At 41.0% G+C, this 18,863-nt stretch overlaps 1 protein-coding gene across 1 annotated transcript; it reads left to right on the forward strand.

Moving 5' to 3' along the window:
- The first annotated feature begins 11,941 nt into the window (after positions 1-11,941).
- Positions 11,942-15,799, forward strand: LOC137640083 (uncharacterized). The gene has a single exon (XM_068372537.1). It carries the CDS (start codon positions 12,004-12,006, stop codon positions 13,957-13,959), a length of 1,956 nt encoding a protein of 651 aa, XP_068228638.1. The 5' UTR covers positions 11,942-12,003; the 3' UTR covers positions 13,960-15,799.
- Positions 15,800-18,863: the final 3,064 nt, after the last annotated feature.

Below are 18,863 nucleotides of genomic sequence, written 5' to 3' on the forward strand. Positions count from 1 at the left end.
AAAAGCGTTTACGCTTTGAGGGGGACGTGGCAAAAGAATAGAAGGGGGCCGTAACAAGGTTACCCCCGTTCCCGTACTACTATTGACCACCACCCCAGCGCCATTCCCAAGATGGCGGACATTCCTTGTAGCATTGAGCGTTCGTGCTACAGATACAGTACGTCAGGGAGGGAACTGTGAAGATCTTTTCTTTTAAGAAAGAAGGGTGGGTCACCATCAGGACGACATGGCGATCTCACCCAAAAATAGATTTTTCGCTTCGCTCAAAATCCGTTTTTTGGGCTCAAGCCATGTCGTCCTGATGGAAGTATACCAGAGCATTAATGTATCTGTGGATTTTCATCAGTGCCTTAACCTTGGGACAACCTTTCTATGATCATTTGGATCAATCGAGATAAATGACGTTACCGTTATCCGTCATTATCACTAATCATCTCCGATGTTAGTGCTTCCTGCCCCCTACAGGGAAGAGTCATTCTAGACAGTAGAAAAAGGGGGTCTCAAGGTAAGCATATATTGTATGGACAAACATAAGAATACACCAGATGAACAAACCGTCTCGTAGTTTGTGAAAATTACCAAATACTTAACAGTGTTTCTTAAATCCATTGTTTGTGAGCATACAAATATATAAAAGTACATACTCTGGACTTTTAATCATGCAATTGTCGAGTGAGTTAGGACGCAATTACATTCTTATAGACGTTTATTAGTAAGTAAAACGAATGTAGCATGATAACGGAACTATACATGTAACCTGTACAGAGATTATCTTTCTTTCTTGGAAAGCAAGAAATAAGTGCCACTCTCAGATTGAAGAAAATTTATAAAACAAATTCTCTTCATAATTCCTGTACTGGTTACTTTTATCGGCATTGTGTACTACGTACACCGGCACTAGTGCTATCTGTATAATTCCACACCTGGTATTTTGAACAGAGGTAGTGTCACCATGGTAACATTTAATCAAAGGAGGTCACACCCTAAGAGGGATGACCCCTTCTCCCTTTAATTGACAGTCCCAGTTAATTAGCTGTTCATCGTAGAATTAGACGGCGGGTTAAATACTCTACCCGACGTCACCACATACTGCTTCAGATCATGGACTTGCTTAACATAGTGTTTGTAGAACACTCTGGATGATTCTCACCCAGTATATGTGCGAGGACATTTGAAATCCCAACCCATTGACTGTTTATAACAGTAATTAGGGGGCAGGTTTTAATACACTACCTGCCACCACTACATAGTGTTTCAGTTCATGTACCTGTTTCACATAGTGTTTGTAAAACACTCTGGATGATTTTCATCCAGTGTATGAACGAAGACGCTCAAAGTCCATATACTGAAAGAAGTTTGGTGATGAAGCAATCTTTCTCGGATCATGACCTGCGGGAGTACTGTCAGGATCCGCTCTACTAATAAAGTAGGTGAGCTTTGTCCTCAGTTGTTTTAGGGATAAGTTTGATCCAGAGGTTTCTCCTTTAAAGAGCTGTCCTCCCCTGAAGTCTGAAGTTCTACGAAGATAGACCTTTAGACACTCTACCGGACATAGAGAGACATCTTCCTTCAGAGGGCAGATTCTCCAGGGACCCCACCTTTTAGTGGGTAGCTCATTCTTAGCGAGAAAGGATGGATCAGGGAAGAGATTCAGTTCTCCTGTTTCTGAGAACTGAATGTGGCCCTCATCCCTAGAAAGGGCCACTATTTCACTAACTCTAGCCCCTGAGGCTATAGCGAACAGAAAAATAACCTTTTGGGTTAGATCCTTAAGCGAACAATCTTCATTGTTCAAGGATGAGGCATAATGTAGGACCTTGTCCAAAGACCAAGAGATGAACTTGGGTGGTGCAGCAGGCCTAAGCCTCGCACATGCCTTCGGGATCTTATTAAAGATATCATTCGCCAAGTCAACTTGAAAGGCATATAGAAGAGGTCTAGTCAAGGCTGACTTGCACGTAGTTATCGTGTTGGCCGCCAAACCCTGGTTATGAAGATGGATAAAGAAGGACATGCATAAGTTCATTGAAATCTCTCTCGGTCCTTTTGCTTTTACGAAAGCTACCCACTTTTTCCATGATGACTCATATTGTCTACTAGTTGACTTAGACTTGTATTCTTCTAAGAATTCTATATTGCCTTTTGAGATCCCAAATCTTTTCTTAACCGCTAGGGCAAGTAAATCATGCAATGAAGGGTTTGGGTTCTCTGTAGTAAATCGAAGGCAATTAATCTCTGAACCTTCCGGAGTTATCCCAGGTTCAGAATTAAGGACAGCCTCAGCCTCTGTTCCTTCCTCAAGGAGGATAGATTGCTCTTGGGCTACCTGGGAGCCAACAGAGCTACTCCCACCTGGAAGGATCTCAGCATGTTGAGGACTCTCAGCAGGTGATTGGAAGGGATGAATTGGAAATCCTAAGTCTATCCCTTCTATTTCAGAGACATGATGTCTATCATTTAAATTAGAAGATCCTTGTATGGGGCTACATATCAAGGTAGTTCCTTGACGGCACTCGTAATGAAGAGTTCGGATTGCAGTTCGGGGACTTTTTCCCATCTGGGAGAGAATAGGTCTGCGTCCGTGGACCATTCTAACTCTATCAGCCTGAGCCTGAGTAGAGCATCCACTGTCACATTGCGGATCGGTTGTATGTGAACTGCTGACAGGTGCCATCCCTTTAGGTAAGGGATGGCTAACTACACCTAGACTGTATGAGACGTTCCTTAGCATCGTCGATTGCAGCGTCTCGTCATCGCTTCGGAGTCCCAGATAAGCCTCAGACAATCTGATCTGCTTGGAGAGAGTTTCCCTACTCATGACTGGACCAACATGGTCTTGGGATTTTCGGGCTTTGACCTTAGTTAGGGAAGCGATTAAGAAAGGACCGCTATCGGTCTTTTTAGGCCTCTTCGAGCGTTTGATGCTTGTTTTCTCCAGGCTCCCAGTGCATCTTGCAGCAGTGCTCTTAGCACAGGGCCTGCCTCTATTGCGAACTGGAGAGAGATCAGGGTTTCTCCCTGTTCTCGTTTTGGGAATCTGACTGATTACCGGAGTCTCTTGACAGACCTTGCCATCTCCTTTTACCTTCCAAAAGGAAAGGAGAGTTGGAGTGACAACAGGCTTCAATGGCTTTTCAGTCATTGAAACCTTTGAGCCGGAGAGAATCGAGACTTCTTGAAGTTTATCTTTCATCCACGATGTTCCGGGGACCGGATCATTTCTTCGGATGTTCATAGACCAGCCACCTTGGGTGCTGCCCACCCCAGCCTCTTGTCCAGGAACATTGTTGTCTGAACATTTCTTAGGCTTAAATATTGCATGACTGTGTCTGCCAATTTTATGAAGGCAGCTAGGACTCTATCTAGTCTGATGAGTATCTTTCCTAGGAAGTGCGTTACTTTGTGTAACTTGAGTCCTAGATAGGAGGGAAAGGGTGATTGATTGGAAGTTGCTGATAGACGACTTTCAGGTCTGGTAAGACTATAGGCACCATTTTTTTGCAGCGGGGTCCTTATGTTCAGGAGTATAAACATCCTGAACTCGTTGTTTTATTTGGACTTGTTGAGTGGCGATAAGTCCTGAATTACTCTGAATTTTCTTGAGTCCTTCTCATAAACACACAACGGCCTTCCCTGGAATTCGGTGGACTAAAGTTTCCTTACCACCTGTATGCTCTAGAGCTCTCAGGTAAACTCCTCCAGGAGGGTTTTGGATTATCGGAGGAGTTGAGGAAATGGTGGTAGAGATATCTCCACCTCTCATCTTAGTCCCATCTTGATTAGGCCATGGACCCAAGGATCGAAGGTCCAGTGATCCTAAAGGATAGACTGATCAGTAGGAATATCTTTTCGACCATCTGTCTGTGACATCTCGGTCTCTACAACTGTGGATTGTTGTTGAACCGCTCGAAATGGATTTCCAGACCTCTCCATCTTCCTTTTAGGTTGGGGACCCACAACCTTAGAAGATTCTCTTTTTGAAAGGATGCCTCACTTTTGGAGAAGTCCTACTTTCTCCGTGGAGGCGTTCTTAATCACTTTCTTGACTACCTTGTCTGGAAAGAGGTCTTTACCCCAGATGTTGGAAGATATTAGCTTTCTTGTATCTTGTTTCGCTGTTGCGTTAGCTAACACAAACTCCCTACATGTTCTTCTAGCCTTTATAAAGGCATAAAGGTCTTTTACCAAAGTAGCCATATGTATTTTGGCTAAGACCTTGGGCATGTCTGGGGTATCTTGATGAGCCGAACAGAACTCTATGTAGTTCTGTAGAGATAAGGAGGCTGCAAGTCTCTCCTTTGTTTCTTGCTCATCCTGTAAGAGAAACTCAGATAATTTTGGAAGATTTTCCTTAAATTGTCGACTGGCGACATCCGCCTCAAGTCTTCCTACTGAAAAGGTGAAATGGGCCTCCTTCCAGTTCTTCTCCTGTCTGGGAAATGCTAGTGACAGAGGCTCGCACTCCTTGAGTGTAGGACACGGTTTACCTGTCTCTACTGCCTCAGTGACATATTTGAAAGCCTTCTCTGTAAAGGGGAATGAAATTGAAACAGGAGCAAGAAAGGAAGAGTGCATGTTACCTGGTGTGGATACCTTCGACACCGAGTAACCCGCCTTTTCTATGCTGCTTGATAGGGTAGCCTGTGCTTTATCATTGTCGAGAATCATAACCTCCTTTGATTCCGTTCCTTTTCCTGATGTTGGTTCATCCTTCAGTCTAATGAAACAGTTCGGGAAAGCGTCAAAGCTTGGCCAGAACTTGATTTTGTCTAAAGGAACAGCACCTATCTTCTCCGAGATGTAGAGTTTGCCGTTTTAAATCAGCATTAGCTCCGCAAACCTCTAGGGATTGGTTGTGAAGCATGTCGGAAGGTCTTGATCTACGAGTCGTTTGTACGACCCTTTAGGAGCGACAAGTGGAGCTTTACCAAGCTCTACCTTGCATTTCGCTTCCTGCTTTGTGCTCTGTTTGCACAAATTTTCTACTAGATTCTTGACTTGGGCCCATAACTGGTTCATTCCATCTAAAAGAGGGATAGAAGGTGGAGATATCGATGTCGTTGGCTCATGAGCCTGTTGGGACGGAGACAATTCCAACCCGACATTCTCCCCTTCTTCCTGTGGGCGCTTTTTGCCCTCCTTCCCGAAGGTTATCTGGCCATCGGGAAATGTACATCATGTCTGGGGTACCACTATTTCCTTACTCGCTGTTGGAAATAGTAACCTACGCATCTTGTCATTAGGCAGGTAAGGTCCCGGAGAGATTTTCTGAAAGCCTCTCACCCAGTTGCGTAGTTTGAAACGAGCTGCATCCCTAGTCTCTACCGACTTGGGGTTCTTGAAACCTTCGGACAATAGGGCCTGACATACTTTGCAGGCCTGCGGGTTCCAATGCTGCAGGTGTTCGGAAATAATATTGCAGGGGGCATGAAACCTGCATGCATTATGTCCGTAAAAACACTTACTCTTAGTTTTGCAGAAGACTGCAACACATGACATCTGGCATTCCTCCTGTAAAGAAAGGAAAACAAAATGAGTATATGATTGATTATCTCACTGATAACCAATATATCAAAGGTCATATCTTAACAGAATAGCTTAGGATAGCAAGCTATAAAGGGATAGTAGGAGACACATACTTGTGTATCCCTTGCAAGCAAATGCTGGTACCTCCCCTCAGTATTAAATGATAGGAATTTCCTTTTCGAAGTAATTCCAACTGAAAAAGGGGGTTTTCTAACCCCTAGGGATAGGGAAGTATATACTTCAGTGTCCCTTTCATACTAAATACTTTGGGGTACGGAAGACTGATTTCTCAATCAGCTTAACGAAGAAACTCTATTCCTTCAATGTAAGAGCGGCTGCAGCATAAGCTCACATGAGGATACCCAAAATATGCTAGAAATAGTTACTGTATTATCATACTGTAGTTTTTTATTTGCAGTATGCACTATATTGCAATATACTGGCTACTGTATATCCTATACTGTACTGCAAAAATACTAACTACCTGTATAAACATATACTGTAGTTCAGCCAGCATGTCGTCGGCATAGCTAGCTAATGCTAGCACATCTATCCTGCTAGCTGAAAGAAAGAGAGATAGCATGGAGAACAGGCTACCTAATACTGTATATAAATACAGTAAAAGGGATGTAAAAATCTACTATTACTACCTTCTCCAGAAAGAAGGTTCAAATGGAAGGGGAGAATATAAAATTCATGCTTCCATCCAGCTACAGCCGTACTGTCGCCGGCAAGGATCTGTCTAAACCTTGCCAGCCGGCAATATCAGTACAGTCGGCGTGCTTCCGGTTGAGTAGGCACCATTCTGTGCCGGCCTGGTAGGTAGCACCCCAGCAGTAGCCACGGTTGCTAGCAGTTCAAGAAAGAACTGAAGAACCTTTGTAAACAGAAAGGACTTCCCACTTACAGCCAAATTGGCCAGCAGCTGCCTTGGTTGCCTGCCAGCAGTCACCATGACTGCCGGGCTGCTGCTGCCGGCCGGCAGTAGCCATGACTGCCGGCCGGCAACTAATATGGCCGGCAGCTCATAGCTGTCATTACTGCCGGCCGACAGATGTTAAGACTGCCGGCCGGCAGCTATCAACTGTTAGAGGGGGAGTCTGGTTGATCCTGGCAACCCACCGGCAACAGTAAGGTTGCCGGGATTCACCAACATAAAGGGATAGAAGAGAAGGGAAAAGAGGGTCCTGTGAAAGGTACAGCAGGAGCCGGCCGTAGCCTGTCATGCCCCACCTAACAAACTCCGTTCCTGTATTAGAACTATCCCATGTGGCTAAAGAATTCTATTCCTTAGCCTAGGGTCAGATTAATATGATTAAGAGGTTGGTAGCACCCTCGCCACCACCTCTAATGGTAAGGAAACGGGGTTGCAGTGCCTGTGTCCCCTAAGCATTAGAAGAATTCTATTCCTCAGCCTAGGGTCCACTAACACAGGACTAGTCTGCTAGGTCACAGGGAGAAGGGTCATGTCGTACAGACCCTTCAGGAGTGGCCTAGGGAGGTCTAGCCTCCTATGTCGGTAGCCTAACGTAGAAAAAGAATTCTATTCATCTTGCCAGGTATCTACCGACTTCAGACTAAATACGCTGAGATTCTGGCCAAAACCCCAAAAACCTGCATTTGCGTTTACAGGGGAAGGGCAGAAATAACAGTAGGAAAGTCATGCCTGAATTAAAAATTCGAGGCCGGCCCGCTAAGGTTGTAGCCTGAGGCTACACTCAGAGGGAAGAGGGATTACCCTTAAATCTCCCTTGTTTGAGAGGTGTAAAGTTTCATCCAATTTAAAGAGATACCCATCTCTGCATAATTGAAATCACCATACACAAGGGTAACCGGGGAATGTCTAACGTATAATAACACGCCTAGGTTAGGTACTACCTAGGCGAGACGAGATCTCGGTTACCTCACTCTCCGAGACTAACTATACGATCGACATGGAAAGGAAAAATATGCACAATGTAAATATCTTTACAAGAATATATTGCCTAAATAGCTAACATAATTAAATAATTAATTAATGATATATGATGCTATTTAAAAAACCGGGAAGTCGTTCTGCTAACTAAATAACATGCCCAACGAACGACAGCGCTCATAGCGCCTCCGGTACAGGCTAGCTCTAAACACAATAAATTACTAAAATTTCACTGTGAAAAGGGAGCTAAAAATGATTCAATGTAAAGACCCAATACTCAACTTTCCGAAGGCGAAAGAAGTTGGAGAATGCATAATGAAATCCTTGAAAATCGATCGACAAGTTAGATCAACAGGGAACACCACTGAGCAAAATCGCTACAAAATTAGGAATGTCCGCCATCTTGGGAATGGCGCTGGGGTGGTGGTCAATAGTAGTACGGGAATGGGGGTAACCTTGTTACGGCCCCCTTCTATTCTTTTGCCACGTCCCCCTCGAAGCGTAAACGCTATTAGGGGTGTAGATTGCTATGTGGTGTGTCAAGAATGCATCCTCTGATATTATGCGATATCCTTGAGAAAATTTTAAGGATATTCGCTTCAGGAGTTAGAATTCTGGAACCTGAAGGTTAATTCTCTGGGAATATCACTGTAGTATAATATATCCCTTTTGAAGCTACCTTAGGAACTTCCATCAGGACGACATGGCTTGAGCCCAAAAAAGGGATTTGGAAAAGAATTGGAAAAAGGATTGAGGATATAATGATAATAAGTGAAGGACAATGATAATGTGTAGGCGATATCATACTAACATGCATGATTGTGGTTATATCAGTGAGGTAATTCTGTGAAAGTGAATGGTCATATCAGTGGAATAATATCGTGAAAGTGAATATAGGTTGACGATGGACTACGCAGATTTGATCAGCTGATTTTAATGTAAACAATGCATGAGATTATGATTTGCCATGTTCTTAATTATAAATAAGATACTAAAATTGAAATAGTACATGCATTATTATTGGATACAGTTAAGCGAAACACCAGTTTAATCAAAATCCAGTTTATTTCAAATACTGTATAGGAGTATTTTTTACACTGTAAATGGATACACACTGTACAGAGAGAGCTAGGACCAGCTGGGTGCAGAAATAGATAGTGGCGCACACCACTCCCAATGTAAAGTAGCATGGGCTATTTGAATCCCCCAGCTTGAATTTTATCGCAATTTTATGAGAATTTTTATTTAATAGGTATTGCATTGTTCTTGGCCATCCCAATGCTGTAGCCAACTACTGTATTAGGAATCAAATTCTTAATGTTGGGTAAACAATCATCACAAAGAATTTTTTTTTTCTTGGCCACGAAAAACTGAAACCGCGAAGCAAGAAACCGCTATTAATGAGGTTTGACTGTATTCCAGCAATAGCGGAATTTCTCGTGTATTGAGGGAGGAAATGCATCTTTCGGTTTCAACGGTTAAAGCCTTTCACTCAACCTTGAGTCTCGCCTTTAAACTGAAATGAATGGGTATATCCTCCTCTTTAGAACTTCCATCCTCATATGTATTTGTGAACTTACCTGTCCTCAGTTAGAATTGAGACCTCCCTCATGCCACATGGTTCGAGTTCTTTGGTCCTTAGAAGGATTCCCGTATGAACCATTACAACAGGCAACAGTTTGCCTTCTAACCTGGAAGACGGTGTACCTACTTGCCTTGGCCTCAGCCAAACAAGTTAGCGATCTTCATAGTCTTTCGTCTGATGTCGCCCATTCAAGAGGATGGGTAGAGGTAAGCTTCAGCTTCGTCCCTGAGCTTGTTGCCTAAACTCAGAATCCAGGTTTCGGATCCTAGTTTCGACTCCTTCTGGATAACGAGTCTCCGCTCTGTAACTGTTGACCCAATCATGTTACTTTACCCAGTAAGATGTTTGAAGTGCTACCTCAGAGATCAGCAGCAGCTGGGCCCAGAGCACCCTCACTGATAGTCAGCACATCTAGAAATAAGAGGAGGATCACAGGAAACATAATCTCTGCATGGATTCACAGGATCACTAACCTTGCTCTGAATCCCGATCCTCCTCCAGCACGTCATCCCAGAGCCCACGATGTCAGGGGCGTAGCTATATCTCTGGCTGGCAAGAAGAACCACTCTGTGACGCAGGTATTGCAAGTGGGTGTGTGAAAAATTGCAAACTATGTTCACCGCCCACTACCTGCAAGGCGTGACACACAGGAACCTCGATACTTTTTCTATTGGTCCTGTGATTGCTGCACAACAGCTGGTTTAGTACCACAAGCTCCTTATTGGACAAGTAGCAGAAGGAAAGTCTTGACTGGTTCCCTTTCTTTATCCTCCCCTCTCTTGGGAAAATCAGGATCCTGGGTCCTCTGCACAAGCTGACCTCAGACCTCTGCAGGTGTTGTGTATCGTAGTATTTTCCCAATACTGTTGCGTCCCCATACCCTGGCGAGGTAGTATTGGGAATGTCTCGGTCTCTTCGGTTATTCCTTGCAAGTCTCAGAATAACCTTTACCTTGACAGTCACATTGCTAGTTTCTCACCACACACAGCTTGCATAGCCCGCAGACCATGCTTAGCAGATAAAGCGAGGTGTTAGGATCTCCTTATTGTCGCTCTAATCTCTGCACAATAGGGAATACCCAGGGTACGGCCAAAAAGCCAGATTGGCAGCAACATCCACCCTCCTAATGGGTGAGTCACCTCTATTAAATAGCTTTGGTTTGTATTCTAGTTACGGAACAAATGACAAATTCAGAGGTAATTTGTATTTTTCCTAACGTAGCAATTTAAACATACTTGCCCACCAACCCTGTCCCCCTTGAAGTCCTACCTCAAGGAAAGTGAGCTCAATTACAGTTGTGTGAGTGTGGAGGGGTAGCAAGCTACACCCCCCTACCCCCACTAACTAGTGGGATGGGTAGTTAACCCTCGCTAAATTTTAATAGCTTGTCCTTTCAGTGAAGTAAAGCCAAGGTTTGTATCGTTAGGAAAAATACAAATGAGAGAGAGAGAGAGAGAGAGAGAGAGAGAGAGAGAGAGAGAGAGAGAGAGAGAGAGAGAGAGAGAGATGTATTTGCATAACTTATTTCCAGCAAATGAATAGATTTCTTAATTATCAAGAAAAATAAGCCATTTAATTCTTTATGAAGTTCATTTCTAACACAACTAGGAATATTGTTATTGCCATTTGATAATCAAATAACAATAATTTTCTATTGTATGTGGGATGGAGACATCACCACATGGAGTGCCTGCATACAAGTTGACCTCATATCAGAAAGTATAGACATAGTTGGATAAAAGTTGGTACAATCTTTGTGGTCTCCCTTGCCAAACAGTTCTAATGTGAGCAAAAAGTTGCTAACAGTTGTATGCTAAGCTTATTTATGTCTATAGATTTCATTCTACCTACACAGGAAAATACTCTTTCACAATCTGCATTTGCATGAGGTAACAAGAGAATACCCACAGCAAAAGGTCCTGTAAGGATTTTATGTTTTTTTTATTTCTGCCTGTTCGTGCCATCTGCCTAATATGTTCTGGGATAGCATAGTCTTGGGTTCTATATAAAGCCCTCCATTTATCTTCTAAACTTTTGAAGAGTATTTGTGTTAGTAGGAATTATGCGTGGCAAAGCTTTAGCTAGAAATGCTATACTGTCAGCTCTGAAACTGAACACCGAAACATTCAAAATCAAGCTTGCTTTTGGCTGATTGGTCTTATGGTTAGTCGTATTAACCAATCACACACATGTAGATCACATGGATGATAATTGCTCTTTGTTTAGAGGTGGAAATTTTGTTTGCATGTTCATTACTTTTCAAAAATATGAAACCTAAAATATATACTGCATATGCTCTTATTTATGGTTGTACAAATTGACAAAAAAATTGTATAATTAAGCATATTTGACTGAAATGTCGTGGATCATACAACATTGGGTCGTAGACTGTAGACAAGTCAAAGTTGTTATATGTATACGACAATTATCGTACATATAGTAACGCTGGTGTCACACAATCACACGGGTTGCTCAGGCCGCTAACATGTGCACATGCACGGAAGTTTACCGAGGTGTCAGGGCTATTTCTCTATAAAGCATGCATAGCACGAAGTCTTCCCTAGTAAAGAGCGAAAGGGTTTGTATTTTCCTAAAGCTTTTTATATAAGTTTGTCCTGCCCTTACCTGTCCCCCTGCAGGTCCTGCATGCAATCAGAGGTGATGATAGATCACAGGTGTGTGTGAGCGAGGTAGCTGGTATCCCCCCTGCTTACTAGTGGTGGTGTTCGTTATACCTTGCTAAAAGTCATATGGCTAGTCTTCCAGTTTTGCCGAAAGTATATTCCCCAATAAGGAGCTCAAGGTTTGTATCGTTAGGATAAATAAAAATTACTTGAAATTTGTCATTTTGTTTAACTCCCAGATGTATACAACTTACAAGACTTACCTTTGTCTTACCTTTGTCTTTTCAGAACATCAGGTAGAACACTCCACAAATATTCTGCCTGTGGTAAATGTTGAGGAAACCATACAAACCATGGTATCACCAGTGAAAAAAATAGATAAAAATCATAAAAAATGTAGAAAGGTTTTTAAACCCATTTATAACCGTGGGGTGAAAAGAACAGTAAATTTTCTTTATCAGTCAAGCTTCAGACCAAAAAAAATAAGAAGTATACCCAGGAAAAATTTGCTTGATTATATCTATAAGTTGGAAAATATTGTGAAAAAGCAGCAAAATACTATTAGGTATCTGCAAGTGAAACTGAAGAAAGGGGAACATGTTCACGTAGGTAAATTTAAACACACTAATGATGAAATATCTGGTGTCATGACAAGTAATTCATGGATGGCTAGAATTCCTGAGTCAGAAAGGGATTCGTTAAACCATGACATCATTTACAGTGCAAAATTTAAAGATGGTGGTACAGAATTGTTAAGTTCAAATAGTGCCAAAAGAAAGAATGAAAGTTTTGAAAGCAAATTCTTTAATTATTTGGAGGTCAAAAGTGGTCCTGCAATTCATTTAAGACTTGAGCAGCCAAGTGAAGAACAATCAAACCAAAGTGAAAATCGTAGTGTACTAAAACATCCAGAACAGCTTATGTCCAGGGAAGAGGTGAGTTTTGCAGGTAACGAAGTACAAAATTTACAAAGTGGTTGTGGGATCCATCTATATACAGAAGAAATGAGGAAAAATAATGTCATAGATGAGTGTGATGAAGAATTGAAAAAGTACATCGAAGAATTTATATTAAGGGAGGATGTTTCAGTGACTGATCTTAACATTAAATCAGAAGAGAGTGATAAAATAACCAGATTTCGAAGAAATTTTTTAATTGTTTTGTACAAACAGTTTCTTGCAGAGGTTGGCTCAGAATGCAGTTTCTTGCAGTTTTGTAAGTACATTCCAAAAAATGTAATTAAACCAAGTCCAACGTATTGGAAAAACTTGATATGTGCTAGATGTGAAAACACTGAGTTAAAATTTATGGAAATTATAAATAAGGTGTTAATGAGAAAAAATTTATCTTTGGAAGATGTTTTAGCCAAGCAGGATCTATTTGAGCATATTTCCTTGGAGCTTAGAAAGTTAAAGGATTCCCAAACACCATTTACTTACAGGTCTTGGGCTAGGACACTACTGGGGAAAATGGAAGCAAGTGAAAGAATAGTTACTACAACAATTGGAAGTGCATGCACAGATATTTTGAAGCAGTTAGATTTGTTGAAAGAGCATATGGTTAGGTGTTATAATCAGTATGAAGCAGTAAAAGAGGCAAGAGAGGAGACTGAAATGTCTCCCATTCATGCCATGGTACATATTGACTGGTATGAAAGCCCAGCAACATTTGTTGCAAGACTGTTACACACTTCTTATTGTTGTGGAAATGGGTTTAAATCATTGCATGCTGGATTTGTTCGTACACAAGAAAAATCCTATGGGTTTGCATCCCTATCAGACTGTAGAGACCATACAGCACCTGCTGTATGGGCAAGCATAAATGATATTCTAGTTAGTTTAGCCAAGGAGGGAATGAAAGTTATTACAATCATTTCAGATTCTGCAACTGCTCAGTATAGAAATAAAGGTAATTTCTATCTGATGAGGAGATTTGCAAAACAAAACAATTTAGAAATGAAGTGGATATACTTGGAAGGAGGCCATGGTAAAGGCATTGCAGATGCTGTCGGGGCATCAGTTAAGCAACAAATGTGCAATATTATAGCTAAACACCCAAACAAATCTTTCCGTAACACCTTGGACATTCTTCCTTTTATTAAAGATTTACCCAATGTAAAAGTTTTTAGTCACACTGAACAACTAGTGCAACAGTATAAAAACTTACTCTCACGTCAGCACTTACAAGTTATTCCTAGTACATATAAAATTCATGAAGTGTGTGTAAAAGAGACTACATTTTATGTGAAAGAATCATCAGCAGATAAGTTACCATTTTTCTCTTTAGATTTGGACACGCAGTCAAAATGAAATTGAATTGATTTCTGTTGAGTTTTAAATTGGTCTCAATGTAATGTAGAGAAACTGTGTGTGTTAAATATAGAGATGTACTTTTAGAATTTCTATCATTAGCAGCAGCTCAATTTTTACTTGAGGTAATTACCGGTATCATAAAATGTATAGTTGGTTTCATAGGTTTGGTGCAAATCATGGCATGCTAAGGAGACATTTGGTAATTTTAAAAAGTATCGATGATGCAATACAATGCATAATGAATTTATCCCCTTAACTGTAATACAGCGGTGCTTTTAATTTGTTCTTACATGGATACAAACCTGAGTCCTTTAATAGGAGAATGATTTCAGTGAAGCTGGAAACTTGGCTTTTAGAATTTATTACGAGGTGTCAGTAGTTACTGGCACGTAGTGGGAAAATTCTGTCCCCCTGCCAGCTCATTGATAAGCCATTTTGACTTTAGCCGCCTAGTAGCACAAACTTATTCTGGCTTTTTCTCATCTCTTCAGATAAGTTGTGTATATGCCTATTCATGGCGAACCCAGAGTTAGGGATGTGGTCTTGCCCTGTAATTCTTGGACGATGTTGAGGGACTTTTCATGAACAAGCTTAATGTAGATCCCCATTCTTTATGTCCTGCTTGTAGGGGGCATGATTACACAGTCTTCCCTTTTTGAGGAGTGTAGGGAGTGGTCGGCCTCCCAGTAGGAGGAGAACAGCAACAAAAGAAAGAAGAAAATCAAGCAAAATTCTTCCCCTTCAGGTTTTACCTCTAAAGTGAAGAAATCCTACGAAGGTAATGGGAAGGAAGACGTTGATAATTTAATTTGGGTTAAGCCCATAGTGAGATAGTTGTATCTGCTGGAAGAAATAGATTCCAGAGAGACTCCTTCAAGCTGTAGCTCTATCTAAAGCAAAGTCTTTGCTGTTGGAACAGCTGAACAGGTGCCTTTAGCTTTAAGAAAGCACTCCAAGCACTCCTTCACCTCCTATCCCCTTACTGGCTACATCTTCATTAGATAGACAATCTCCAAAGTTGGACTGCCTTTTCAATACAAAGAGAAGAGTTTCTCATTGGCAGGATAAAGATGTTGCTGTCTCGCTCAATGAACCTCCTCCTCCTCCCTTTAGTAGATGTATTGTTACGTCTTTGGAGGAAGATTCCCTTCATCGCAAAGGAATCAAGTCTTCCTACTGGAAGTTAGAAGCTCTTAGTGGGCGTGCTACACTCACCAAGTAGCTTACACTATTCGTTAGAACTGACTCCTCATTATGCTCAGTTTAAGCACTCATCAGTTTGTCTGCACTCATCTCGTAGCGCACGTTCTGTGTTTGCGTGCTGCCAGGAAGTTGATCAGTCTCCTGATTGTATGCTCTCTCTGGTGAGAGAGTGCTGGGCTATTCACGCGCAAGTACGCCCTTCTGAATGTGCTAGGCAACTTCATAGCATTATTCCTTCTGATTAAATGAACCTCTCTCCGGCAAATTTTGCAACACGATGATTACTCTTACTCCCCTGTTCGCTGACGATCTTCTCTTACAATATGCCAGACTACAAGAATGCGCTCTCCTGAGTGCCCTAGGGCACTTTCTTAAAATTTTTGGGATTGCCTCTTAGTGCTCAATTGGAAGACTATGCCAGAGATAGTGTAATCTGTTCCATTCCAGGACATCTCACTTCCCAAGATTGCTGAAAAACTTTGAAGTGGATGTAGAAATCTATGGTATATTTTTTTTCATTACTGTATTATTTTAGATTTGATTTTTTTATTTTCATAAATTTAAGCTTTTATAAATCCACATAAAACTCTTATAAACCTGTTATATGAACACTCTTAAAACCTTTTAAGCCAAATCTGACTTTTACTGTAGACATCCTTATATATACATAAATTGAAAAATTTAAATCTGAACAATCATTAACATATGTACTGTTCAGCCAGGCTAAGCCATTGATCAAAATGTGTGTTCATTTACCGTGGCAAAAAAATACATCTGTATTTAAAATATCTAATACAGTAATAATGATTGTAATATTCACGTATTAGAATCTTATTATGAAATAATAACAGTGAATATACATTACAATATCAATATATCTTTTCCCTTTTGGATGATGTGTTTGACAGTAAGCAGAGCAATAAGAAAATTTATCTTTCTCATTCCTGTTTTCCTGAGACTAAAGTAATTAGTGTAGCTTTTTGATCTTGTGAAATTAAAGCTCTATTTATGGACCTTGATGTAGAACAGCGGTCAGAGGTGTGATGGCTAGGCCAACACAAAAGGACAGAGGGGGGAGGGGCAAGGGTCCTGAGGAGGAGTGTAGGAGGAGGCGTAGCCCCACCGACACTCCAAGGGGGGGCGGGGGGTTCTGTTTCAGGGCTAGCACTATCCCAGGTGTAGGAAGAATTCATTCTCTAGCCTTGGGTAGGTTAGCACAGAGAAGGTACAGCACTGATGTACCGTCCTTAACGAGCTCGCAAACCCCACTGCTTTGTATTACATGGTCTGATACACACAAGAATATATCCGAGCTCTGAGAATAATATGCAACTCCCAGACGTTAATATTCATGAACACTGCATATCTAAACGTGTCTTTATGTTACACTCAAAACAAAAACTGGCTGATTAATTTACTTTTAACAAGAACTACTACGGTATTCTAAAACCAACCTCTTACTTTGGTTCTTAAAAAAATAACAATTCAACATTCATACCAAAAATAAATCACTCAAAATTTGAATCTGAACTAGACCTTAAGGGTTAAGACAAAATGACTCTTCAAGAATTATACAATTACTTGTTTCTCTAGAAATTAATTTATGAAAATATTTAATTTTTACAATTAATGAAAAAAGTTGACACTTCAACACTAAAGTAAATAAACAATAATTACACTTACATATACAGTACGTAACTGTTACTCCCACATCCTATGGGCTCACACAAGGTTACAGAACGGTTAAGCAAAAATATATGCACTTAACTTTTTAACCAAATCACACAGGGTCGGGCACAATAAAAATAATTTTTACAATATAAACTGTACTCACAATTTCACTTCACTTCTTTTAAATTAAACCACAAAAAATATCACAATGTTTAACAGGTACTGTAAAAGGGTATACGTTGGAAAGAAAATATTATGGCTGAAGAGGTGCTGGTGAGAGGATTGTCTGACGTTGGCTTTTTCGGAATATAAAGCTGAACTTTTGCTTTCTATGCATTGCTATGCCCTATATATGCATCCTAATACATTCTGGATTCCTCCAGCAAAGCATTCTTAAAGCATGGGGTTCATGGGCTCTCGTGGCATCAAGGTTGCCAACTTAGCTGTTGTAAACGTGGTCGATGGAACCATACACTCGGCTAACTCTGGCCACCTCCTCTCGTAACATTAAGAAAAATTAAGTTTAGTCTAGAACCTTCGTGTAACTTCCATCCGCATGAAAACAGGATGCAATCTTTAGCGTTTACACCTCGTGTGTGTCATACATACCGTTTACCAAGTTTACATAAGACTTCGTAACAAAACTATGTGAAATTAAATTTTAATTCTTCAAAATAATGTAAATTTACATATACAGAACTGAATGAAAATACAACTAAATGAATGATGACAGTCTTATGTAATTTACATACATTTACTTAATATTACGTAAGTGGGACCCACCTTACGAGCTGGCTACACATCTCTTAAGTACACAAATGAAATATGTGAATAAAATAATCTACTCATATTAGACCAGCTTTGTAAGATGGTTCCCACCAAAAAGATTATTTATTCAGGGCCTGAATCCACCGATTCTGCCCGAGGTAAACTTGTTCATTGCAGTGATTAGTGCTAGCAGTTCTTTTCAACTGTCGAGTAGGCCTGTTGATGCTTCAGCTTCGACGACATGAAACAGATGGAGTGAAGAATTCCTTCCTTGCCTTCTTACTGTCCGACGCATCCACTTGGATAAGGAATTTCTTGTTGAAATCCAGTGCTTGCAGTATCGGTTTCAAAGTTAATTTGGTCTTCATCATGTCGAAGGATTCCTGGCACTCGCTGGTCCATACAAACTTTTTCTTGGGGCTAGTCAAGTCTGTCAAAGGAGCAACTACAGCCGAAAAATTCGGGAAAAAGCGTCTGTAGAATCATGCCATTCCTAAAAAACGTTGTAATTGCTTCCTCGTTGTGGGGAGTGAAGCTTTCCTTAATCCTTCGACTTTAGCAGCTACCGGGGCTATTTGCACTCTTCCGACTTCAAATCCTAAGTACCGAACTGTTGACTCCAAAATCGCTCTTCTCTAGGTTAATCGTCAGACGTGCTCCTCGCAACTTTTGAAATACTTCTCCAGGATTCAGAAATCTTCTTCCCAGGTCAATGAAAATATCACATTATCGTCGAGATATACGCCTACTCCTTCAATCGAACCCAGAAGGTTATCCATCACTCGTTGGAAAGTGGCGGGTGCGTTCATTAGACCAAATGGCAGGACTATTTATTGATATAAACCAAACCGGGTTATAAAAGCTGTTAATTATTTTGCATTTTCGTCCAAAGGAATCTTATAATAGCTTTGTAACAAGTCGCTCTTAGAGGCAAACCTCGCTTGTCCAATGTTGTCGAGTAGTTGGTCTATGAGTGGCAATGGATAATTGTCGGCCACACTGATCGAATTCAATTTACAATAGTCCGTACACATCCTGAAAGATCCATCAGGTTTTTTCACGAGCAAGCATGGAGAACTGTAAGGGCTAGAGCTTTGTTCGGCTAATCTGTTTTGCAACAAATAGTCCACTTCTTTTCTCATGACTTCTCAGTGATACGGTGGCTGTCGATAGGCGCATTATTTAAATGGTCTTCCCTTGGTCTCAAGGTGTATCTCATGTCTCGTCAAGTTGCTTTGTTTCTGGACGTGTGAGACAAT

This window comes from Palaemon carinicauda, chromosome 4, assembly GCF_036898095.1.
Source record: "Palaemon carinicauda isolate YSFRI2023 chromosome 4, ASM3689809v2, whole genome shotgun sequence".
Lineage (NCBI taxonomy): Eukaryota > Metazoa > Arthropoda > Malacostraca > Decapoda > Palaemonidae > Palaemon > Palaemon carinicauda.

Bases quoted from the DNA above. Each gene is read 5' to 3' on its own strand.
- LOC137640083 (XM_068372537.1), top strand. From the start codon at position 12,004: ATGGTATCACCAGTGAAAAAAATAGATAAAAATCATAAAAAATGTAGA.